The 26,635-nt window shown below is 41.9% G+C and overlaps 1 protein-coding gene across 1 annotated transcript in view; it reads left to right on the top strand.

Moving 5' to 3' along the window:
• LOC148529175 (uncharacterized) overlaps positions 1-23,866 on the top strand; it is a 150,416-nt gene extending 126,550 nt beyond the window's left edge. The window contains exons 7-9 of the mRNA XM_088468849.1: positions 5,258-5,332; positions 5,479-5,542; positions 22,982-23,866. Of these exons, the coding sequence (XP_088324975.1) occupies positions 5,258-5,332; positions 5,479-5,507 (104 nt within the window). The 3' untranslated portion in view covers positions 5,508-5,542; positions 22,982-23,866. The remainder of the gene's footprint in view (positions 1-5,257; positions 5,333-5,478; positions 5,543-22,981) is intronic.
• The last annotated feature ends 2,769 nt before the right edge of the window (positions 23,867-26,635 follow it).

The following is a 26,635-nucleotide window of genomic DNA, read 5'->3' as shown; positions in this document are numbered from 1 at the left end:
CCAATCTGACTTAAGCTCTATCGTGCATCCAGTGCATTGTGTCCCTGATTAGCAAATCTGCCCTACAGCACAGCATATCTGAAGATGCGATGTACGACGAGCGGGGACGCGCATTGGCATCGCAATCGTGAGTAGAAACTCACGATTTGGGCATATTTTACACGATTTGTCTTCGCGAGTCGTTGAAATCGGGTAAAAAATCACTAGGTGTGTGGGCAGCTTAAGTCCCCCTGGGGCTCCCTAAACCTAACCCCCCCATCCCCGGCTACATCGCTACTTAACTCCAGCACTGGACGATCGGTCCGGCGTCCTATCGGAGTCTCGGCGTCGGGATTAACATAGGCATCGGTATTTCGATGCCTATGTTAAATCCCCTGCCGGGATTGTAGTGACGGGATTGTAGTGTCGGGATTGGTCATAACTACATCCTCTCCCCTCCATCGGCCACCAAAATACATTTGATTTATACTGGCTTACAATTTGTCAGTGGTAGTGAGTGGGTGGATTATTTTTGAGGCAATTTATGTAAGGCTTTTTATTTCACTTTTGCTACATTGTATCAAGAAAGAAAAATAATGTATTTTTGGATTTTTTATTTAAAAGTTGAACTAAGGTTTGAGTCAAGGCTTTTATTAATTTAAATATTATTTGACTAAACTATTTGATTTTTTTGGGGGGGTACTTTGCTTGTGCTTCCTTTAGTCTTCTATTCTCTATACTGGGGCCATTGGGGTGTCACAACGATGGGGGCGACATCTAGTAGCCTCTGGATCCGGTGAAAGGTGGGTCATGTCATTTTCCACAACCAATCTCACAAAGATGCACAAGCCTAGGTTTTCAATATGGCACAGAGACCCTACAGTATACTCCTAGAAACTAGTCTAAGCCATCGGGCTGTGTAAGTATATGGGGAGGAAGCATGCTGACTTTTTTGTTTCTGCTCTGTTTTCAACATTGCAGTGCCCATGGGGTCATTCTTTATGACAGGTGCCAGTTTTGTATGTTAAGTGTTGTATTACTCTGAATTTACTTGGAAATGTGCTTCTTCATCAAGGGAGAAGGAAAAAAATCTTTTTCTGGAGCACTCTTGAAAAAAGTTGGTTTATATGAAAATATTACTTTATTTAGTGACAGTAAACAGACACAGAATAATAATACGACACCAGTATTAATTAATTTGTTATTTTTAAAGATAATTTTTTAATCGTACTATTATTAATTTGGCTTTTTTCACATACCACTGATTATAATCTTGTTTTTGATCAAATAATGATATTGGCCCTCATTCAGAGCCGTTCGCTATTTGTGGTCGCTCGTTTAAAAACAAGGGGTGGCTATTCAAATGATCCGTACGCACATTGCAGTCTGTTCACACCTCTAAGTCTGAACGAGCGAGCAAAACATACGCTCGTTTATTTGTTAAAAACGCCCCCTGGCCGCTCGCATCCTACGTCATGTCCGCTATTTATTAGATTAATCGAGTACATCGACCAGCGTATGAACTGCTCGCTATTCTTGTGGTTGGTGTTTGCTACCACAAATTTGCGAGCAGTTCTGGCTATAAAATAACCCAGTGACGTGGTCACTGACGCTGCTGTTTTAAATATGCACACCCATAAAACGCCCGTTTTGACCTTTAAGCACGCCTGCGTTCGGATCTCCACTCCCCATTTTCAAGCACCTTCCCCTGTTACCACCCACATACGCCTCATTCTGTCACTCAAAATAGCAGGCACTCGCTATATTGCGTACCAACGATTTTCGGCCGTACTGACTGGTTCGCGCATGCGTACTAAAAACCGTACGCATGCGCAGATGTGCAAACATCGCTCGGAACGAGCGTACTGCCGCTAACGAGCGGCTCTGAATGAGGGCCATTGTGTGTTAGGAAAGCAAAGTAGTTATAGGTAGCACAAATGCTATCAGATATTGTACACATGAATCTGAGTGATCTCAGTTAGGTTAGAGGAAGACTATTTCCTTTCAAATGCTGTTTATTCAAAATATAGTAATAGTACCATAAATCCAATATAAGGCAAGTAAGTAAAACACAACCAGTGGTACACACTGACAGATACATTGGCCGATCAATTGATCGGCCAATATATCTGCTGTCTGTCGGCCAGTGTGTACCTGCGATATGTCAGTGAACATCGGTGTTCACCGACATATCGCATTGGCTGTGCTGCACAGCCGATGGACAGATATGTCTGCAGACATATCTGTCCATCGGCAGGTGTGTAGGGGCGGTCTGCAGAGTGACACCGATGCAAATCTTTGTAGGAGATCTATCTAATCTGGGATGTAGTCAAAAGGTAGACAATGGCAATTCGTCATTCATATTGTTGACACCACAATGTTGACAGTTATGATGTCGACATTGTTAAAATTTTGATAGGCAGCTTGTCAACATTATTAGAATGTCGACAGGTGAAATGTGAACATTGTCAGGATGTTGACATTAAGGTTAAGCTATAGGCAGGAGGGTTACGGTTAGTCTGCAAGGGGACGTTAGGGTTAGGCTGCAGGGGCTGTAGAGGGGGTTTAGGGTTATGCACTAGAGCACAGGTTCTCAAACTAGGTCCTCAGGACCCCAAACTGTGCATGTTTTCATGTTTCCTCACAGAATCAAAAGTGAAATAATTAGCTGCACCTGTGGATCATTTAAAATGTGTCAGTGAGTAATGAATACATCTGTGCACCTGCTGGGTGCCCTGAAAAATGTGAACTGTGTGGGGTCCTGAGGACCGAGTTTGAGAACCACTGCACTAGAGGGAGAGGGAGGGGGAGGGTATAGGGAAGAAATACTCACCCGAACCCCTGGAGAATCAGAGCTCTGACACGGAAGTCACATGGCTGCCCAGGCCTGGAAGATGCTGCTGCAGCCACTGGGAGCAGGTAAGTCACAGCTGGGCTACGAGAGACGATATGTGGACATTCTAACATGTCCTAATCACTGTCTACATGATGAATGTCAACATTAACATTATGACCATGTCGGCATTCTCATGTCGACATGGTCATGATGTCGACATGAGAATAGTCTTTCTCTAACCTAACTGAGATTACTCAGATTCACGTGTACTGTAGAATGTCAGGATGCAGCCTGGGATCAACCGCTACTCACCTCTGCGCTGGTGTCCTTGGGCTTAGGTGTCTAGACGCTGGGAGTGGTGACTGAGTATTCTCCCTGGGGTCCGCTAGGGCTTCCGTGCATGCGTCTTGATTTCCGGGGTGCCGGGCATGGGCGCAGCCATGTTGGTTCATATCACCTGACTAGTCTCTCCCAATGGTAGTCCTGTGGTCACTCAGCTGATCCTCTGATCCAATGATCAGCTACCCAGGGGTATTTAAGTCTGACTCCAGGAACAGGAAACTGCTATTTAACTTCGCTGTTCCAGTGACTTGTGATTGTCACCAGTGTTGCTCTGTGGTTTTTCCTCCAGAGTGTTGCTTTAGCCCACTTACAGTTCTCTAGAATTCATGCATTAGCTTCCATGCTATTTTCAGTCTGAGTCTTAGGACCTCATTCAGAGTCGGTCGTAAGCGGCCGCTCGGTCGTACGCATCCGATGTTTCCAAACCACGCATGCGTACGGTTAGTTGTGCGCATGTGCGTACGAAACCTTGTGATCCAAAATGCTGTCGATCATATGGCTTACGAGCAGGTAGTGGCTTCTGAGAGTTGATTGACATGAAAGGCCGTTTGTGGTTGTTGACAGGGGTGGTGGTCTAAAAACGCAGGCGTTCCTCACCGTTTTAAGGGCGTTTTAGGGGTGTACATAAAATACCTGCTACGACCGACATAGAAGGCAGAAGTAGTAAAACGTCACTCTGCAAGCAGGTTAGAGGCCTGGCTGATCGTACAGCTTGAGGTTGGGTATGTGCTCTCTCAAGCCCCAGAGTACAATCGATACTATCGAATGTTACTGATGTTAGGAGTGATGTTTCTATTTTGAGCCACACAATGCAAGCAGCTAATAATCGTTTGTTGTAGCTAAGAACACTGCTAATTGGCATGTAATTGATTCAGCTGCGTTTGCATTAGTGAATAATAAGAATAAATATATTTCATGGGGATGGCTTATTCTATGCGGTTTTTTGTAAATTTTTGGAGTGATTTGCACACAACACAAGCCGCCGCAACCATCAGAAGAAAATTAACATACAGCGACTGACAATGACTGACGGTTGACTCGATCGCTAGCTGCTATCACTCGCTAGGTAGAGGAGGTGCATTGTTCACGTATGGGCGTCACTTTGGTTTCGACCAACCGGCCGTGCGATCGCTTAATTTTTCTGTTTTGCGGTCGTTAGGCGTACGACCGAGCGGCCGCTTACAACCGACTCTGAATGAGATCCTTAGTTCTCTCCCAGTACTCCTGACTTTTATGTTTCTATTCCTGTGTGTCTTGTAATGTGCTGCTAGTTATATTGCAGTTTCTGAAGTATCAGGTTTCCTGCTAATCACTAATTAGTTCTCAGCTGGACATTTAGCAATCCCCAGTATATGCCTGTGTCCACTCTGCTCAGTGTTTGTCTGTGCAAATCAGCACCTGGATTTCTCAGCGATTCTCAGTACATTTTCCAGTATTCTTATGCAAGCCTGTGATTAGGATCTCTACAGTGCCCTAGCATTTACTTCATTAAATATAGTTCCGGTCTTCTGCCATTCCTAGGTACCTGTCCAGAGGGCCTCAACCTGCTCACTTGGTGCGGCGAAAACCAAATCCCAATTGGAGGGGTCACTGGAGAAAACCACCAAGTGAGTTAGACTCCGCACCTCTACGCAGGTCTAGCCAAACCTGGGTTCGGCCGCAACTAGGAGATCTAGTTACAGTCACTTCCCTAGTCACCCGAACCCCCCGGCTCACCGTCCTCCACAGAGGAACACTTGCACTGGATCATGACATAGAATATCTGATATAACCTCAACCCATAAAAATCTAAGCGCAGTGATGGTACAAAACTGTTTTTGTATGGTGGCACAGCCATTTTGTGATTTGTAAATTACCTCCTTTAATAAATCATGGTTATTTTACGTTCTGTCTTATTAAAATTGGCCACACACACAGGTAACATCATTCTGAGAGCATTCTGATAGGATCATTATCTTGCATCAGGTGCATGGCAACACACAGTGCAAATCTAGACGACTTACAGTAATTCATCTTTTTAGATAAACATTCAATACAACCATGGTTTTACCATATATAATTAAATTGTACATTAACCTCTTTATTTGTTTCTTGTAACAGCTGCATACATCACTTTTGGTGTTATTTTCCTAGTCGTGGTAATATTTTTATTATCATTCTATGGAAAAGACAAAGGTGCGTATTATTGTATAATATATTTTTATGTTGATTTAAAAGAAACTTCTATGATTTATAAAAAATAAAGTAACCTAGTAAGTGTTATGGTTAATGAAATAGTATATTAAAAATAATTATTTTTTATTTCCATATGTTTTTTGCAGTTTTTCGTCGGTCCTGTCTTCGTGACTGAAAGGATCACTGAGCTGTTATTGTCATAAGAAACAGGCAAGATATTTGATTTTAGTACATTATTTTTTTTTCTCTAAAATCCAGGCTATGGTACAAGTGTCTGCACCCATATTTGCCCATGCAAATATGTGTTATTCTGACACTTACGCCTGATTGCGTCTGGATAGAGGGGACCAGGTGCTGGGGCATTCCAGCGTAAGCAGAGTACAATAAGTGATTGTTCACATCACTGCAAACAGTTACAGAATGAGGTATAAGGCTGCAAAAGCTGTAATATTTGATGGTGGTCAGGGGTAGCTGCAAATGGTGGATGAAGATGACGGTCTCCAGCATTAGCAAACCACTTGTCATTGGTTGTTTGTTTGGCTTTGCTGACACTGATTGGGGATCCTTCTTTGCTTGTATGACAAGATGGGGGTGGCAGAACCTTTAAAATAAGAGTTTAGCTTGCTAGACACCCCATCTTGTCCAAATTGTTGCTTGTATTGTAGTGTATATATTTTATGTTCATCGCACAATTCTTAATTGAAGTTGTGCATATTACTGGTATTGTGTGAACATACTTATTGCTTGTGTACTTTAATATGCCTTGAATCTGTTCCGCCTCTATGCATTCAGCAGGTGTCCCACTGTGTCTCATTCTTCTTTAGCAAACATACTAGAGCCGCTACTCTTGCCTCCAAGTGAGCTAAGGAATGGGAGGGAGGTCAATGGGCAGTGAGAAGGGTTTAAAAAAATACAGAGCAGTAGATGGCTCACTTCCGGACAGTGCTGATGAGTTTATAGCTCTGGTTGGACTGGTCGCCAGGTGGAAAAGGTTTAGTCACAACAATTCATTGAGGCAGCATGGTTAGTGTAATGGTTAGCACTGAGGTCTTGGGCTTGATCCCCACCACGGCCCTAACTGTATGGAGTTTGCATATTCTCCCCATGCTGCCATAGGTTTTCTCTGGATAATCCAGTGTCATCTCATAATCCAAAAAAATACTGGTAGGTCAATTGGCTCCCTGTGAAAATTAATTCTTGTGTGTTTGTGTTTGTGAGCTTGTGGTAGGGAATATACTGTAGACCAGGGGTGGGGAAACTTTTCTCTGCCAAGGGCCATTTGGATATTTCAAAAATCATTTGCGGGCCTTACTAAATTATCAACTTAAAAATGTGCCTGATATATATATATCAGGCACAGTTATCAAATATACCCACACACTGTATAGCATTACTAAAGCAGAACATTATTAATAATGTCATGTGAACCTAAATGATAACCCAGTTCAGTAATAACAACACACAGCCCCAGATAAAACACAAGATGTGGCCTGCTCACAGTCCAGGTTCTTCTTAGGGGCCCATGATCTCGTGGGTGGTGGTCTTGCAGTCCGTTATGCTCTGGCCGGACTCTGGGCTGGCGTCTGACATGCAGAGGATCGGACCAGTCAGGAGAAGGGAGGGATCCGGCATTACCTTGCTGCAGACATGAGCATGGATGCCCCAGGCACATTGCCTGCCCGTGCGGCGCATGGTATGGCAGCTGCTGGAGGAATATGCACATATAACCTGTGTCTCTCTCTCTCTCTTTCTCTCTCTCTCTCTCTCTCTATATATATATATATATATATATATATATATAGTAGGGGCCACTTTTCGTGTTTTGTGTTTTGGTTTTGGATCTGGATTGGTTTTGCCAAAACCACCCTTCCGTGTTTTGGGTTCTGGGTTTTGTGTTTTGGATCTGTATTTTTTTTTTTAAAAAGCATAAAAACAGCTAAAATCACAGAATTTGTGGGTGTTTCTGCTCCTATGCTATTATTAACCTCAATAACCTTAATTTCCACTTATTTCCTGTCTATTCTGAACACCTCATACCTCACAATAGTGTTTTTATGTCCAAAAGGTTGCACCGAGGTAGCTGGATGACTATGCTAAGCGACACGAGTGGATGGCACAAACATGTGGCCCATCTAGGAGTGACACTGCAGTGGCAGACAGGATGGCAGTTTGAAAAACTAGGCCCCAAACAGTACATAATGCAAAGAAAAAAAAGAGGTGTAAGATGGAAATGTCCTTGGGCCCTCCCACCCACCGTTATGTTGTATAAACAGAACATGCACACTTTAACAAACCAATCATTTCAGCACCAGGGTCTGCCACATGACTGTGGCTGAAATGATTGGTTCGTTTGGGCCCCCATAAAACAAGCTGGCAATTAATCTGTCCCTGCACAAACTGGCTCTACAGAGGCAAGATGTTGTCCTCATCCTCCTCATTCACCGATTCTTCACCCTCTTCAGTGCTGTGTACATCCTCATCCTCACAGAGTATTAATTCATCCCCGCTGGAATCCACCACCACAGGTCCCTCTGTACATTCTGGAGGCTGGTCTCCCTGGAAGAGTTGATAATTCATTTTTATGAACATCATCTTCTCCACATTTTGTGGAAGCAACCTCCTATGCCTTTCGCTGACAAGGTTCCCGGCTGCACTAAAAACTCTTTCGGAGTACACACTGGAGGGGGGGCAACTCAGGTAAAATAGAGCCAGTTTGTACAGGGGCCTCCAAATTGCCTCTTTTTCCTGCCAGTACAGGTACGGACTGTCTGACATGCCTACTTGGATGCTGTCACCGATGCAATCCTCCACCATTCTGTCAATGGTGACAGCATCATATGCAGTGACAGTAGACATGTCAGCAATTGTTGCCAGGTCCTTCAGTCCGGACCAGATGTCCAAACTTGGTCCTGCCTGCCCTGCATCACCGCCAGCGGGTTGCTTAGGATACCTAAGTTGTTTCCTGGCAGCCCCAGTTGCGGGAGAAAATGAAGAAGGAGCCGTTGACGTGTCACGTTCCGCTTCAGCTGACAGTGTTTTCACCAGCAGGTCTTTGTACCTCTGCAGGCTTGCGTCGGCCAGAAAGAGAGACACCACATAGGCTTTAAACCTAGGAATGAGCACGGTGGCCAAAATGTAGTGGTCTGATTTCAACAGATTGATCACACTGGAATCCTGGCAAAGCGAATGAAGGGCTTCATCCACAAGTCCCACATGCCAAGCGGAATCGCTCCATTTCAGCTCCTCCTTCACTTTCTCCAGCTGCTTCTGCAAAAGCCTGATGAGGGGAATGACCTGACTCAAGCTGGCAGTGTCTGAACTGACTTCACGTGTGGCAAGTTCGAAGGGCTGGAGAACCTTGCACAACACGGAAATCATTCTCCACTGCGCTTGAGTCAGGTGCATACCCCTCCTTTGCCTATGTCATAGGTGGATGTATAGGCTTGAATGGCCTTTTGCTGCTCCTCCATCCTCTGAAGCATATAGAGGGTTGAGTTCCACCGCGTCACAACCTCTTGCTTCAGGTGATGGCGGGGCAGGTTCAAGAGTGTTTGCTGGTGCTCCAGTCTTCGGCACACAGTCGCTGAATGGCGATAGTGGCCAGAAATTTTTTGGGCCACCCAAAGCGTCTCCTGCACGCCCCTGTCGCTTTTCAGAAAATTCTGCACCACCAAATTTATTGTGTGAGCAAAACATGGGACATGCTGGAATTTGCCCAGATGTAATGCTCGCACAATATTGGTGGCATTGTCAGATATCACAAATCACCAGGAGAGTCTAAGTGGGGTAAGCCACTGGGCGATGATTTCCCTCAGTTTCTCTAAGAGGTTGTCGGCAGTGTGCCTCTTACTGAAACCGGTGATACACAGCGTAGCCTGCCTTGGAACGAGCTGGCGTTTCTGAGATGCTGCTACTGGTGACGCTGCTGTTGTTGCTGCGTAAGGTGATACATCTACCCAGTGGGCTGCCACAGTCATATAGTCCTTAGTCTGCCCTGTTCCACTTGTCCACATGTCCATGGTTAAGTGGACATTGGGTACAACCGCATTTTTCAGGACACTGAGGACACTTTTTCTGACGTTTCTGTACAGTCTCGGTATCGCCTGCCTAGTGAAGTGGAATCTAGACGGGATTTGGAACCGGGGACACACTACCTCCATCAATTGTCTAAATCCCACTGCAGTAATGGCGAATACCGTATGCACGTCTAACACCAACATAGCAGTCAAGGCCTTAGTTATACATTTTGCTTCAGGATGACTGCTGTCGTACTTCATCCTCCGCGCTAAGGACTGTTGGAGGGTCAATTGTTTAGTAAAAATAGTGGTGTTCCTACTTCCTCTCTGGGATGATGAACGACTCCCAGCAGCAACAGCAGCAGCGGCAGCAGTAGGCGTAGCAATGCAGGATCCTCCGGAGGAATCCCGGATAGGAGAGTCAGTCATGCCAGTGACATGGCCTGCAGGACTACTTCCGATCCTGACTAAGCAGGAAATTGACGAGGAGGGAGTTGACAGTGTGGTTTGCAGGCGCTTGGATACAACAGGACAAAGGGATTTAGGTGTCCCTGGACTGCTTACGGTCTTAGCCAAAGTTTCTGAACTTGACAGGTGCAGGTGACGTATAAGGGAGGATGTTCCTAGGTGGTTAACGTCCCTACCCCTACTTATTTCACCTTTACATATGGTACATATGGCAAGACAGTTGTTGTCCGGATTTGGATAGAAATATTGCCAGATCAAAGAGGTGGAATGTTTGGTCTTCTGCCCAGGCATTACCGTGATAGGCTTTTTCATCCCACGGACAACAACTGTCTCCCCCGGAGCCTGATTTAAACAAACAACATCAGAATCCTCCTCGCCAACTTCCTCCTCAGCGCCAGCTACACCAGTATCCTCATCCTGTTGTACTTCAACAGTAAATGATGGGTTAGAACTGCGCTCTGCTGTATGGGCAGATGGGATGTGAGATGTATTGTTTGTGTCGGGGTGCTGCACCTTCCTAAAAGCAGGAGTACCGGGTCCTAATCACTGTGGCCAGCAGTGATCTGGACACAAAGCAGGGGGAGCCGAGGGTGTAGAGCAGTGATTCCCAACCTCGGTCCTCAAGGCACACTAACAGTCCTGGTTTTAGTGATATCCATGGTTGAGCACAGATGGTTAAATCAAAATAACTGAGGTACTAATTAAGTCACCTGTACTCAAGTATGGCTATCCTTTAAACCTGGACTGTTAGTGTGCCTTGCGGGCCGTGGTTGGGAACCCCTGGTGTAGAGGGACCAGCAGGTCCCACTGACATAGGTGGCTGTGGGAAGATTACCTTCCCGCAGCCGCCTATGGCTGTTTTTGACTGGTCGTCAACATGACAACCATGGCAGCTAAAGATAAGCCTGGTGTTTGATTTAGAAAAGAAGCGGCTGTGTAGTAACATCCAACTAAGGCCTGTATTCAATTAGCCGCGTTAATTTTGCTGCCGATGGCGGAATCATTTCTCCGCCACCATTACATGTTTTGACCACAGAAACTTATCGGGCATGCCCCCGCTATTCGCCCTATTCAATTCCTAAGGACGCGAAAACGGCAAGCCGCCATGTCGTAACAGGCGGAAAGTGCTGTCAGAAATGGGGAAATCAGCCTGGACCCCCCAAAAAGGTGCACTAACATTGGGGATCAGTGTAGATGTCCCCGAATAGCCCTCATAAAGCTGTTTGGTGTACTTAAGTTGTTTCAATAGCTTCTAATTAGCATCTTTGCACAAGTGGTGAAGAATGGCATTAAGTAGTATTTTTTGGTGAAAATAAGTAGTCCTGTCAAATTTTTGGTAATTCAAAATGGGTGCTAGCATATTTTAAAGTCTCTTAAGTGAAGTTAGAACAATTGTGAAAAACCCACCTGTTGCAAGCACCTGCAATCAAAAAAAACACCTCACCCCTACTTGCAGACCCCCCAAAAGTCTATTTCGCTACTTTTTATGTTTGTACCCCAACTTTGTACTTTTTCGTCATCATTTTCAAAGAAATTTTTTGGGGTGTTCCTCCTTTTTTTTTAGGGATTTTTTGACGGTTATCCTTTGGGGGGCTGTCCCAAGGGTACTTGGTGGTTTCCCCACCTTTGCACCCCAAATCCGTCAATCCTGCACTTTTTTCCGCCTACTTTCAAAGGCGAATCTTTTTCGCCTATTACATTGCATTGACTTTCCGCATACGCGAAAAGTTTTTGCAATTGAATACGGCGTAAAGTTTCCACCTGGCGAAAATGACGTCATCCGCGATACTTTTCCGCAAATTCCAACTTTTCGCTTCTAATTGAATACGGGCCTAAAATGCAAATGCAGCAGGAGGTGTCTGTAGGAAATAGACACCTTCTGCATGCCTCTGTGATTCAAAAGCAGTGTCCGTAGATGCTGCCTTGGATCACATTTTGTTGCTGATTTGGCCAGGCACACCTCCATTTTGAGGAACGGACCCGGTCAGGACCCCCTCCCCACCCTAAAATGTCAATCAGGCTGCAGCTCAGGGAGCACTGCGACAATAATCTCAGGGCCTTGTAGAACGGGTCCTGCGTATGTTCAGACGCCCCACCATCGGATATGTACATAAACCATTGGGTTTTCTTAAAAATGAAGGCTGTATGCTGCTTGTGCGATACTCCATTGAACCTTGCCTGGCAGCACTTGGAACACTCCTCGGGAGGAGGGGGGGATGCAGGAGGCCAGGGCTCTGGCGATCAGTACATGAATATCATGCAGCCTTAATTTCTTATTTATTTATAATTATTTAAAAAATGTAACACAGTACCTCCAAGTTCCAACAAGCACACTCATAAAATGAACAATATGGATTATATTTCTCCTTGGGCCCTCCACCCATACCTTAGATTTTAAAAAACGTCAAGTAGCTATAATTCATAAACCATCAGAACCTTTTTGCAACATTTTCCCCACATAAAGGTAACCACACGGGCATCTAATATACTGTAGTAGACAGCAAAGCTACTTGTGCAAGTCAAAGATTATCTGATTTTTTATGTTTTGCCTGAGTGGGGATATGAAAAAGATCCCCAGTCTCTAGATATCCGTATGTGGTACATCCTAAGCACTTAAAGCATCCATTTTTACGGGATAACAGTTGTACACTGTTGTCCACTGTTCTCCAATACTCTTGCCATGTCTGTAGCAGGGAAGTACTCTAGATCCTTGTAGAGCTGGTAGATCATTGTACGGGTATGTTCTTAATATCGGCCATAATCGTTTGCTCTTTTCATCATACTGTAACTTGTGTTTCATCTTTAAAGTAATTCACCCATATTCTTCTATCTATCTACCTATCTATATATAATATACTAGCTGATATACTTGGTTTCACCTGGTAAGACCATAGATATTTATTGGTTCCATTTCCATCTCACCACTCCAGTAACACATTAATCCTTAATTTCTACAGTAATGTATTCCCTCGCTCACTGCTATAGTAAGACAAAACCCTCCCTCACCTGTGTACTAACACTTTCCACTCCCTCACCTCTTTAGTAACACATTATCCTCGCTAACCTCTGTAGTAACACATTTCCCTACCTCACCTGTGTTGTAACACATTTGACATTCCCCTCCTTCACCTGTGTAGAAATACAATCCCTCCCTCACACCTGTAGTAACACATTATTTTCCCTCACACCTGTAGTAACTTAGGGCCTGATTCAGCAAGGAACACAAAGGAGAGAACGCACGCAATCGGTCGATTAATTCGCACTGCGCATGCATAGGCATTGCACTGCACGTGCAAGTGCACAAACTAGCCAGTGCGTCGGGTTATAGTACACAGACTACACGCAGACCCTTCCGATATTGATTGACAGGAACTGCCGTTTGTGGGTGGTGACGGGGGGTGGTCAGGTGACCGCAGGCGTTATAATGCCATTATAGGGGCATGCATAATTAAGGCAGTGCGGCGGCATATGCAGCCATACCGTAAGCTGTACACAGGAAGCGGTCAAAATCCTGTGGCAGGTCAGGACAACCACTATTGTGCATATGAGTCTGGTGGTTCTCGATGTTACCGATGTTTATGCTATCTTGCTGTGAGTAATGGGAGATGGGGCTGGGCGTCTGCATCTTGTGTTGTGGTGTCTGTGCGTATGCATTGATTAGCATATTCTTGCAGCGGACAGGTGCATGCAACTGCTAGCGTGTGTTCCTTGCTGAGTCAGGCCCTTATTCCCCTTCCTTACCTCTGGAGTAACACATTACCCCCACTCATCCCTGTAGTAACACATTCCCCTCCATCGCCCATGTTGTAACACATTCCCTTCTGTTACTAACACATTTGACATTACCCTCTCTCACCTATATAGTAACACATTCCCCTCTCACTGCTGTTGTAACACATTTTAATCTCTCACCTCTGTAGTAACACATTCCCTTCCCTCACTATTGAAATAGGGGAGCCACACCAACTGCCAGTGATGTTTTGCAGAACTTGGGATGACAGTTGGTGTTTGAATATTGAACTCTTCCCCAGCCACAATGAGACAGTCAGGCAGGACATTGCACAGGGGGGGAAAACATTTTTGCCATTTTCACCCCCTTAGGAATCAAATTCCAAAAATCCCTTCTTAGTGGATACCTACATCATGAATGAAATATACTACCCGATTTTCATGTTTCTAGGTCCAGGGGTTTAATCTGTGTATTGATGAGTCAGTCATTTTGTTAATGAGTCAGTGGGTCAGTCAGGACATTTGATGTTATATTTAAATATATATATAGGACTGTACCATGGAATTGTTAATAAATAAAAATGTACAGGATGCAATTCAGGTGTCTACCATAGTATTGTTTGTTACTGGTACTGTAAATAATGATTTCAATGAACTGGAGTTGAAGATTGGCATCTCATGCAAGTTTGATATACAGAGTCGAGTCACATTATTATATTCCAAAGAACAAAAAAGAAGTAACTCGCGACCACAGACCGCTGCTGTGTCCTATCTAAGGTATACCCAAAACCTAAATATACAATTTCAAAACAACAAGATAGTGTCACTAGCGCAGTCTGTATGGAGAGGTCTACAAGGTATCCATCTTCGTCTCACAGAATGTCTTCACCACTGTTTCATTTCAAGATACGGAACCATATTCTGGATAGAACTCACCACTGGCACTCTATTACCGTTCACTGAAAGGTTTCTTTAACACCTCCTTTTTCTTTCAACACATCACACTTCTTAGGGGTCTATCAACAGACACTCACCATAAATCCACCTTGGTTCATACGTATAAAGGTTTCTTGTTACGACTCCCCTTATATATCCAATTGATGAAAAAATGTATCTATTTTCTTAAAACAATTCTTTATTCCAAATCGGAACCATAAAAAGTAAAAATAGTCACATCACAAAAAAAAGCACATATAGCAGTATTGGAACTATAGGTGGCAATAGGATATTCACAATATGGTTTTAAAACCTTTCTGATGACCCGGGCATAATCAGAGAAGGTAATCCAACTTGATGACACGTGGAAGAAAAAAACATTTAGAGAAATATCCAAAAAGAGATGTATAATACCGCCTGTTGTCCAATTCCTGCTGCTTACTCCACCATCTACGCGTTTCGGACTGATTGTCCTTCCTCAGGATGTGGAGCTGTAACCCAGGAAGGGCTTAATATACCCCTCCTCTAAATTAAAAGACAATTAACCAATTATACTAAAAATCGCAAAAAAACCCTCAATAGACCACATTGTGAAACCTCCTATTACCATCTGAAGTCCCTTACAGGATATAACCTTACTTCAAAATTCATAGACATGATAATCTCCCATAGAGTATCCAAAATAACATAAAAAAGGATATAAAAAAAGGATAATATGCATCAATTCAGCGTCAACAAATTCCTGGAATGTAATCCACCACCCACCATAGGAAAAAGACTGTGGCTCCTGCTTATTGCCACACTGCTTCTTCCAGTCTGCACAGCAGAAGTCCTTATAAGGTAATACCCCTCTGTAATACTTCCCTCATAAGTCCTAAAGCCCATATATATGAGCCAATACTTCCGCAGTAGTCGACTACCACACCCGGAAGTGAAAACGATCAGGCGCTCCATCCGCCCCCTCTAACACATAAACCATGTGATTAGAAGCGGTCACGCATACTTCCGGAAATCTCTATACGATGCGTATCACGTCCACATCTGGAATCTGACCCGCAAACCCGGAAGTTGGTTTCAAAGGAATTCCTCCCCATGGGCTCGCTTATTTAGTTCCACAATAGTTATATGCACATATGTGAAATACCACGAAGGTCCACTCCGTTCGTAGATTGATATATAGAGTTCTGGAGATATGCAGCCAGATCCTTAACATCGCATCACCATGGGGAAAGTATATATTCCAAACATTCTGAATTAGTACTTTTCCATAGTACCAAATAAAATATCCTCCGTTGTACATGTAAAAAGGGGAAAGTAAACACCATTAGAGAATAAACATAACCCATAACAACCATATAACAATAAAAAATATATATATGTGTACACGGCTTCTACGTTCTTACAGAAACCATTTTGTCTCGAAATCTATATTAAGTCCTCTCGGGGCTAGTGTTTTTAACATATAGATTTTTTTCATTTCCATTTGTGCAAGACGTTCTTCCATATTATTTTTCCTCCAATTAGGATGGATAACCTTAATACCACAGAAGGATCTAAGTTCTGTGATATTGCACTGATGTTTCTGCTGAAAATGTAAGGAAACATTATGTGTACTCAATCCTTTTTTAATGTTCCTGGCGTGTTCTGCCAGTCTAATTTTTAACATATGGGTGGTCCTGCCCACATATTGTGATCCACATGTGCATTCCAGCAAATAAACACAATATCTGCTATGACAGGTTATAAAATCATCGATCTTATAACTATGATTAGTTTGAGTAGATTTGTATTCCTTTATATGAGATACTTCACTTTTACATAATCTACACATAATGCACTCTCCGCATCTATAAGAACCTTTTGATTTATTCATCGTTAGGTCCCTGGGTTTTGATGTTACATTTTTAACAATAGCATTCTGGATGTTGTTAGCTTTCCGATAAATAAACATCGGTCGTTCTTTAATATATCCCTTTAATACAGGATCTCTAAGTAAGATATCCCAATGTTTAGCTATGATAGTTTCAACTTGTTTATATTGGCTATGATATTTAGATATGAATGGTATTCCCCTATCCTCCCATTTTTTTATAGTTCCATCATTGTTAAGAATATGCCCCCTCTCGAGATCACTGGCCTGAGTCATAGCTTTGGTCACTAGCTCCTTTCCATATCCCTTCTGTATGAATTGATGACTCAAATCGATTGCCTGCACATCAAATACCTTTTTGTCTGTACAATTACAGTTAATACGTTGAAACTGGCTGTAGGGTATACTCCTTAGCCAGTTAGCATGGTGGTTGCTGGTGAAGTCGATGAATGAGTTACAATCAGTCGGTTTATTAAAACTCTTGGTTTTCAATGTATTCCCTTCTATATATATAGTGAGGTCTAGGAAATTCACCTCTACATCACTAATACAAAAACTGAAATTGATGTTATATACATTTTCATTCAAATAGGCACAGAATCGTTCCAAAGACTCCTTCTTACCCTTCCAAACAAAACAGACATCGTCAATATAGCGCATCCAGGACACTAGACTGGCACCAAACTCATGGCCACTCCACACTGATCTATGCTCCCAGAGGGCCATGAATAAATTAGCATAACTAGGTGCCAGTCCAGTGCCCATCGCCGTGCCTGATGTCTGTAAATAAAACGATTCCATAAACCAAAAAAAGTTGCTCTTCAGAACCAATTCTATTCCCTCCAGCACAAAGTTTTTATAGGATTCTGTGAAAGATTCTCTATCTAAAAAGAATCTAACAGCCTCCAATCCAAATCGATGCTCTATAATTGTGTAGAGAGATGTAACGTCGGCGGTAATGAGCCAATAGTCATATCTCCACACAATCTCCTCAAGCTTATAAATAGTAGCTATGGTATCCTTAAGATACGCCGGGGTCTTCTTAACCAGTGGTTGGAGTATAAAATCTAAAAACTTCGAAAGGTTAGATAATACAGAATTTGTGCCATCTACTATAGGTCTACATGGGGGGTTATTTAAGGTCTTATGGATTTTCGGGAGGCCATAGATTACGGGGACAGATGGTTTTTCAATTTTAATATATGATTTCTCATTTTCATTAATAACCCCTTTGCCTGTATATAATACAAGGAAAGTCTCTAATTTTTTAGTAATCCCTGCACTGGGATTCCCCCGTAATTTTTTATAAGTGGTATCATCACAAAGTTGTTTGATAATCTCTGAATTGTAATCTTCAGTATTCATGATGACCACCCCCCCCCTTTATCCGCCGGCTTAATGATGATATTGTCATTCTTCCTAAGATGTTGTATAGCTTCCCTTTCTGCCTTAGTCAAATTATTATTTCTTACTGGTTTGAACCGGGTCCTTTCTAGATCTTCTCTCACCAATCTTTCAAAGGTCTCCACAAAACACCCCTTTTTGTGCTGTGGAAAAAAGGTGGATTTCTTTTTAAATATGGAGCATGGCAATTCTTCTAATATTGGTTCATCTTCAGTCATCTTATTCTTTTCTTCAAAGAATCTTTTAAGTGCCAGCCTTCTAATAAATCTTTGGAGATCAATGAAGATCTCAAATTCATCTGCTCTACTTGAAGGTGCGAATTTTAATCCTCTCTCAAGGACTTTTTTTTCCTCATCAGAAAGAACATGATTGCTTAAATTGTAGATTGCCCTTTTTTTTAGTAATCCCTGGTGTTACTCCCTTCTCTACCTTATTAGGGTCAGAATCCACAGATACATAATTATTAACAATTTCTCTTTTCTTTCTCCTTCTTCTTATTTTATTGAGGCGGTGGGTCATCCCACTGCCCCTTTTTCCCCTCTTTTTTCTCTTCACGTGTTTAAATTGTAATGACGATCTCTTCCTAAAAAATTTTCCTCATACCTTAAGGGAGCAAATCTATTTTCATTATATCTATCCCTCCTATTAAGTTTGTATTCATCCCGAAATGCGGGTTCCCCCTGTTGGTAATCCCTCTTCCATTGATGCCTCCTTCTAACATAATCATCATCTAATCCATCTCTTTCTACCTTCCATCTATCCTCTTTGTACGTTTTTCTGGTCTGCCTGTTGGTATAGTTTGTCCCCGTATTCTTTCTTACATCCCTAACGTTCTCACTCTTCCTCGTGAATCCTCTATCCTCTGTGCGATTTAATGTTTCTGTCATCCAATCTTGAGTCCTTTGCGGTGTTTCATTACTCCTTATTTCTAAAAAAAAAATTTATTTTCTTGTGATGGCATGCTGTCTGCCTAATTTAAAATCCTGTTTGTCCCTAAAATATTTTTTTGTTTTTTAATTCTGATGTCTCTCTCATTTCTATCAATCTTTCTGATGACACTCTCTTCTAAAACTTTGTAATCCTCTGAGGCAGAATATGGTTTAATTAATCCTTTATATATTTCCACTTCCTCCTCTATTTGTTTAAGTTCACGTGTTTTTTCCTTAATAATCAACCTCATCAACGAGTATGAACATGAGTCTAATATTTTAAACCATTCTTCTCTAAATTCTTTGGACTCATTTTGAAATGTTGGTACCTTATCAATGCGCAAACCTCTAGGAATCAGTTGGTCACTACAATATTGCTCTAATGAGGTAATCTCCCACCATAGGATGCAATTCAGGTGTCTACCATAGTATTGTTTGTTACTGGTACTGTAAATAATGATTTCAATGAACTGGAGTTGAAGATTGGCATCTCATGCAAGTTTGATATACAGAGTCGAGTCACATTATTATGACCACCTTTTACACTTGACGTCAGCAGCGCATAGCCCATGAAGTACGTCACGTGCTGTGTGATGGCTTGGTGGGTATATAAGGTTTGCGATAAACCGTCTGCACGCATATCATTCTTTACGGTTATGGGTAAGTTGCAAAAAGGGATGTCCTCAATGCTGCTGCTCAGCTCATCTTCCTCTCAAAACATTCTGCATCTGCCTCCCCTCTCCTACAAGCTCTCCACTGGCTCCCCTTCCCTTTTAGAACCCAATTTAAGGTTCTCACACTCACTTACAAAGCCCTCATTCTTCTCCCATTTACATCTCTGATCTCATCTCCCTTCACTCTCCTGTCCGCGCTCTTCGTTCAACAAATGCACGCCGCATCTCATGCCAATTGATTACTTCCTCCCACTCCCGCCTCCAAGATTTTGCCCACGCTGCTCCCCAGCTTTGGAACTCTCTCCCGCTTCCCATCAGACTCTCCACCTCTCTTCAGTTCTTCAAACGGGCTCTCAAGACCCACTATTTCATCAAAGCCTTCCAGCTCTCATCTTAACTTGCTGCTACATACTCCTTCCTCCCTGCCCACCCCATCTGTGTCACCCTTGTTTGTCTGTCCCTCCCCTTTAGAATGTAAGCTCCTGTGAGCAGGGCCCTCTACCCTCTTGTGCTTCTCCTTACTCTACCTTCATCTACTTCTTACTCTCTACTAGGGCACCTAACACTTGGTTGCTTTGCATTGTTGCTTATCTGGGTGTTATGGTCGTGAATGTAGCAATGTATATTATTCATGTCCTGTATTGTATTGTATTGTACTGTACTGTACTGTAAGTGAATGTAAATTAACCTATTTGTTTATGTACTTTGTAAGGTGCTGCGGAACACTTGTGGCGCCATATAAATAAACGATAATAATAATAATTATTATTGTCTTTTGGGCCATGAGTGGCAGTATTTCTGAAACAGCACAGTTTATGAACTGTTTGCATGCTGCTGTGAAGGTGTATTGTGACTAAACATATGGCACCATTGCAAATAACCAAAGTGGAAACTGCGGAGCACCACGTGCCATTGATGTGAGAGGTGTACATTGGCTACTGCATAATGGTGGGGTTCATTCTGATTGAAATGCAATAGTTATACAACATAAACAATTGAGTGAGTACAAATTAACACACTTTATTTACAAGTAACAAACAACAAACAAACAATTAAGATACAAAGTATACAGTATACTAAACTTTTGTCTACGTATTCAGATGACACCGGTGATTCATTATCTTCAACATAACACGTAGTTCATGTTCATCTGGGGAGCCCTCACTTCAATAACACCCAGGTCTTTCAATTTACATTTTTAGGCACCCTACTGCAGTCTCAGGTCCATGCACGAGCCAAAGAGCCTTTGTCTAGGTCTTGATTTATATACCATAGTCTGGTTATTGGCTTTCCGGATATTAAGCCCATATTCATTACATACTGGGTATCAAGCACTGATTGGTACAACATAACATGGACCATTCTTATCTCTGGCTGGTATCTCCATTACCAGTAAAATGATGGGCCTTTCAAGATTGGAAGATTCTGTATTTGCTGCAATCGATCTGCAAATCACTGAAAAAGATCTGTAATGTATGGGCACAGATTGCTAAATTGGGAAATCCTAAAATCGAGCAATAAATCTTCAAATTGTTCAATTGTGGTTTTCAGATTGCTGATGTATGGGGGCCTTTAGCTGTTGGTGCATTGAGGGTGGTGTGATGGTAGATTCAGCAACTAATAATGTTGGGGTTAGTGTGTAAATTACACAGTAGATTGATCAACTGATAACAATACAAAGTATCCACCTTATTAATTACACCAGTAGACTTTATTAATGCAAATATCTGATCAGCCAGTCATATAGCAGCAACTCAATGTATAAAAGCATTCAGAATAGTGAAGAGGTTCAGTTGCTGCTCAGACCAAATACCAGAATGGGTAAGAAATGTGACCGAAGTTACTTTGGTGTCAGTGATTTAAAATATTAAGAATGTATGTATTGTATATACAGTAAGTCCCCTAGAATGTTCTCTGTATTATTTTCCTTTTACGTTCATTTGTAATGTTTAAAATAAAATGTGAAGGCAGTTAAGAACTACTTGGCCCATCTAGTCTGTCCTAAACACATGTACACGCACACACTATGGTTAATTTTTTTGGTGGAAATCGAACCCATGACCTCAGAGCAGTGAGGCAGTAATGCTATCCATTACACCATGTTTGTAATTTCCGTAATGTTTAAAGCTTTGAACATAAGGAGGAAAATTGACATGTAATGTAATGGGCACGAATCAGGAACAAACATATAGTGCGTTGGATTGTTTGTGGGAAGGGGGCCCCAAACTGGTATATTGCCTAGCGCCCCATGAGGTCTAAATCCGGCTCTGGGTATGATGAATGCCTCCTAAACTGTATTTAAACTCGCAGCGAGTTCAAACCATAATTATCACAAGTGATAATTATGTTTTGATGAATACGCCCCATAGTGATTAGTGTTTCGTATATAACACATTTCGACAGACATAAATAAGCTTACATGATTAAACAGACACTGCTGATTCATTGTTCTAATATTGAAAAACTTAATAACTTAGTAGTTAGCTATTTTCTTAGATTTTGACTGTATTGTATAAAATATTGTGTTCTGGGCTAGTTTGACCTGCATATTGTACAGCCAGATCAAAAGGTGTAAAAGAATAAATGTTTTGGGTCCTGCACTGGGATAGGTGCAGTAACAGTTGCTATTATATGTAACAATTATAACAGTTATGTTGTTTGAAAAGATATTTGTAGCATCATATTGAGAAATTCAGAGTACTGTTCCTTACTTTTATTTTTATCTGAATAAAAAATCATTGGTAGTAAGATCTATATAATGTACAGGTAGGAAATGTTATGTCATATGGACTTACAGTAAATGATTTGTAAACTTTTGTACATTCCACTCTATAATAACTGTCTCCTCCAATGTAAAACTTTACTGGGGACACCTGCCCTGGAACCATAATTTTTACCTTCAAAGTATGCTGGATCACACTTTTTCAAAGAGCCACTGACGTATCTATAACGGGCACAGCATATGCAGTGCACATGGGTCTGTGGAGTAAGGTGGACCATGCACCAGCACTGTATGCCTGCAATGCCCAAACTTCCTAGTTTTTGCCAGCTGCACCATCATTTGTATGATATATTCATGAAGATGGCACTGGCACAAGTTATAGTAAGACACTGACACTGTGCCAGAGCCGTATCTACTGCACATGCGCCATCTTTAGAAAATATCAGAGAAGATGGCGCCACCACAAAAGGTGGAGGTGCTGAACAAAGGGGGTAGGGGTGTTGTGCACCTGGGTTTCCCCAGGAACTGATACACCTATGGGAAGAGCATAAACCTTTTAATGCAGGAGACTGTAATAGACAAGTAATTTACATCGGCCAAGACATGAATGAGGCATCTGTGTTTAAAAATGTCACAACCATCCACTGAGGTGATGTATTGTATTTAGTACACCTTCTAACTTAGAAGTTTGACTCTACAAGATCATTCCAGTACTCCCGGGCTAAAAGTTCTCTGTATCCTTGATCAGAGACATCACAATCCCAAGCTGTTCCAAGGTAACTGTGAAGTACCTCTATTGCATGCTACACAAGAGGTTATTATAGAGTGGACAAAATTCATATTATTTAAGCTTCATATTTTTAGGTCGACATTAACTATATGATTTATTGAAATTTTTTAGGGAGAAGAAATCTTGGAAAAGCAGAAATGCAAAGAGAAAAGTGGGGTCTGAAGTAGAACATAAGATGAATGCTGTCTATGCTCTTCTAAGTCGAAATCAATAGCAAAATGTACACACAATAGATTCATATGTATAAATCATATAAATGCAAATTACTCTTGTGAACAGTCTGTCTGCTCTCAATAACATTTGTCCTAAGCAGTTATAATATTTAAACAATTTAATGTTATAAGTAAAATAGATTAAAAATATATTTTGCATATTTCATCTCAGCCTATGTTGCCTTGTTTGTCATTGAGTATCTGGTAAGTAAAAACTAAATTCCATAGTATATGTTATAAATGTATTTATTGCCCACTTTGTTGTTATGAAGAAGAGACATACTATTGTTCTAGTTTTTAGGTGATGTGGTAAGGAAAATAGGGTTAAAAAGGGTTTATGGATAATGCAAATCATATTCTCTGCTTATTTAGCTTAAACTTCACGTCACTTTTGCTTCACTCTAGCAATAGTCTGCATCTGTTTACCAGAATATACTCATATGCCGATGATGATGATACAATATTTAGCAAAGATGTCCTTACTTACAAGCTTTGCCTAATATGGTAAATATAGCTAACCACAGCCAACACCCTTGTCCATCATTTTCTTATCTTATTTTCTTATCTGAAACATAGAACTAATGTACCTTCCCAAGGCCAAGCTGACCGATATGATTGTACAGTATGTTTCCCCTTTCTTGACGCTGTTGACATGTGATATACTGTATACGTCATGTACCTTATAAAAGTGGATGCTACTATGTTAAAGTGTCAGTCTCTTAAAAACTTCTTCCCAAATGTATGCTCTGTATTTTGGAAATCATTTAATAAATAAATATCTATTTTGCACCTCAATACCTTATTGAACATTATTTAATTTGGATAAAAGTATGACCACATCTATTGGTGCCGTGACTCAGATATCCACACTTCCAGCCAGCAATGAAGGACAATCGGGTGTCTCCCATACTGGGGGTCTTCTAGTGGCCATAGGTAGGTGTACCTTTAATTACCTATAAGACTCCTGATGGTGGAATTCGTGTGATTGATTCTGCTGCTTGCTGTGGTGACGGGTATCCTGAAATCTGGTTTAATTATATATATATATATATATATATATATATATATATATATATATATATATATATATATATATATTAGGGATGTGCAGGCTCGGATAGGTTCGAGTTTGCACGTTGAGTTCGGATTTTTCCCTCCAAAAAAACGGAACTCAGAAAGAGGCAAAACGTCATCTTGCATGGACGAACATCATCATTCCTGGACTTTTGTATATATACATCTTAATTAATTTGATAAAGAAAGGTGATTTAAGATAGAAGAATCTGTATGTTTAAAAGCACATAGGTGGTGAAATATATCTCTGATTCTTCTATTACTGCGGAGTGACAAACTTCCTGTTAGGACTCTTTTTGTATACCGTGCATTGTGCAGTACTGTGGGTTCACCACTGGGAGCTGCTGTCTAATTACCATTCTCTCTGGACTTCTCAGGTCTTGCTTGTGAGGAGATAATGCTGCCTGCAGAGGAGTATCTATAATGGGTGCAGGGGGGCGCACACTGCACAACCTGCACCCATTTATTAAATACTTACCTCTACAGAGTCCCGAGTCTGCGGTACCATCGCTCTACAAATCGCCAAGAAAATGGCCACAGCGGCCATTTGCCCGGCATTATGCGCAGGCACAGTAGGGAAATCACTGGAAAAATGGCTGCCGCGCCATTTCCCCAGGGCCTGCACATGCGCAGTAGACTCTGGCATAACACTATTATTATTTATTTTATCTCATCTTTCAGGTATGTGATTTAGGGGTCTATTTACTAAGCAGTGTTTGGAGACAGAGTGAAAAGTGATAAGGTGCCAGCCAATCAGCTCCCAACTGTCATTTTTCAAACAAAGCCTGTGAGATGGCAGTTAGGAGCTGATTGGCTGGCACCTTATCACTTTTCACTTCTCCTAACACTGCTTGGTAAATAGACCCCTATATCTCTCCTCCTGCTTACTGCATCTACACCAGAGTTGCCTACCCTCCCAAATTTCGTGGGAGTCTCCCAAATTAAGGTGGGAGCCCCCGCCACCCCACAAAGAAGGCTGAATCCCCCGCATTTACACAACCCTGTCTAAAAATCCAGACTAACTTTCAACAACTATCTAACTCTCTACAAGACTGAGACTGCTGCATCACATATAAACCAGATTCTAGAAAAAGCCCTCGATGAAGTAGCTCCATCTACCCATCACACACCATGTAGACTTAGATGTCAACCATGGCATTCTAACTTAACAAGGCATCTACAAAAACTCTCACGTAAGGTAGAACATCAGTGGCTAAAGTCTTGTACTCAATGTGACTTTCTCATAAGATTATCTACAACTCCTATCGTACTGCTCTGGACGCTGCCAAACAAACATATTTCCAATCTCTTATCTATGCTCAAGCCTCTAACCCCAAGCGACTTTTTAAACTGCTTCTTACCCCTCCCTCACCCAACCCACCTGCTACTATCTGTGCACATGATCTTGCTTCCTATTTCAAAGACAAGATTGATAAGCTCCGAAATGAAATGGTATGCTCTTCCTCAGCTAGTGACCTGCTCAATTCCCTACCTGAACCCTCTGGCACATTCTCTTCATTTGACCTCTCAAACGAAGATGAAGTGTCTACACTCTTCTCATCCTCCTACTCTATTACCTCTCCTCTAGATCCTATACCCTCACTAATCAGTGAAGCTCTGTCTCCTGTGCTCCTCCCAACCCTAACTAAAATCTGTAATCTCTCTCTCTCTCTACTGGCATCTTTCCATCACAGTTCAATCATACAGTGATTACTCCCATTCTGAAAAAAACAAAATTCTGACCCTAACACTCTCTCAAATTACCGTCCTATCTCCCAGCTCCCATGCCCCTCCAAGCTACATGGGAGACTTGTCTACATCCACCTCACACACTTTCTTAACTCACACAACTTATTGGACCCACTTCAGTCTGGTTTTCATTCCCAACACTCCATAGAGACAGCACTGACTAAGGTAGTAAATTATATGGTCACTGCCAAGGCTAAAGGCCATTACTCACTCCTAATTCACTCTCTAGATCTCTCTGCTGTTTTTGACACTGTTGACCACTTTCTTCTCATACAAACAGTACAATCCCTAGGTCTTAAGGACAGAGCTCTTTCTTGGTTCTCTTCCTACCTATCTGATCGCTCTTTTACTGTTTGTTTTTCTGACTCTGCCTCCTCTTCGCTACCTCTATTAGTTGGAGTACTGCAAGGCTCTGTCTTAGGTCCTTTGTTATTCTCAATCTATACCACCTCCCTTGGCAAACTAAATGTCTTTCTGCCATTTAATCTTGGATGTCATCTCGCCAGCTGAAACTTAATATTTCTAAAACAGAATTAATTATATTTCCACCGGCCAATAACAGTCACCAACCTGATCTCTCTATCAGTGTTGATAACTCGACAATCCACCCTGCCCCAGAAGTTCGCTGCCTTGGTGTCATCCTTGACTCTGTACTGTCCTTTGTTCCCCATGTTCAATCTATCTCAAAATCATGTTACATACATCTAAAAAACATATCCAAAATTCAACC

Source organism: Taudactylus pleione, unplaced genomic scaffold (assembly GCF_031769625.1).
Source record: "Taudactylus pleione unplaced genomic scaffold, aTauple2 ptg000086l, whole genome shotgun sequence".
In the NCBI taxonomy this organism is placed as follows: domain Eukaryota; kingdom Metazoa; phylum Chordata; class Amphibia; order Anura; family Myobatrachidae; genus Taudactylus; species Taudactylus pleione.
This window is presented reverse-complemented; position numbering and strand designations above follow the sequence as displayed.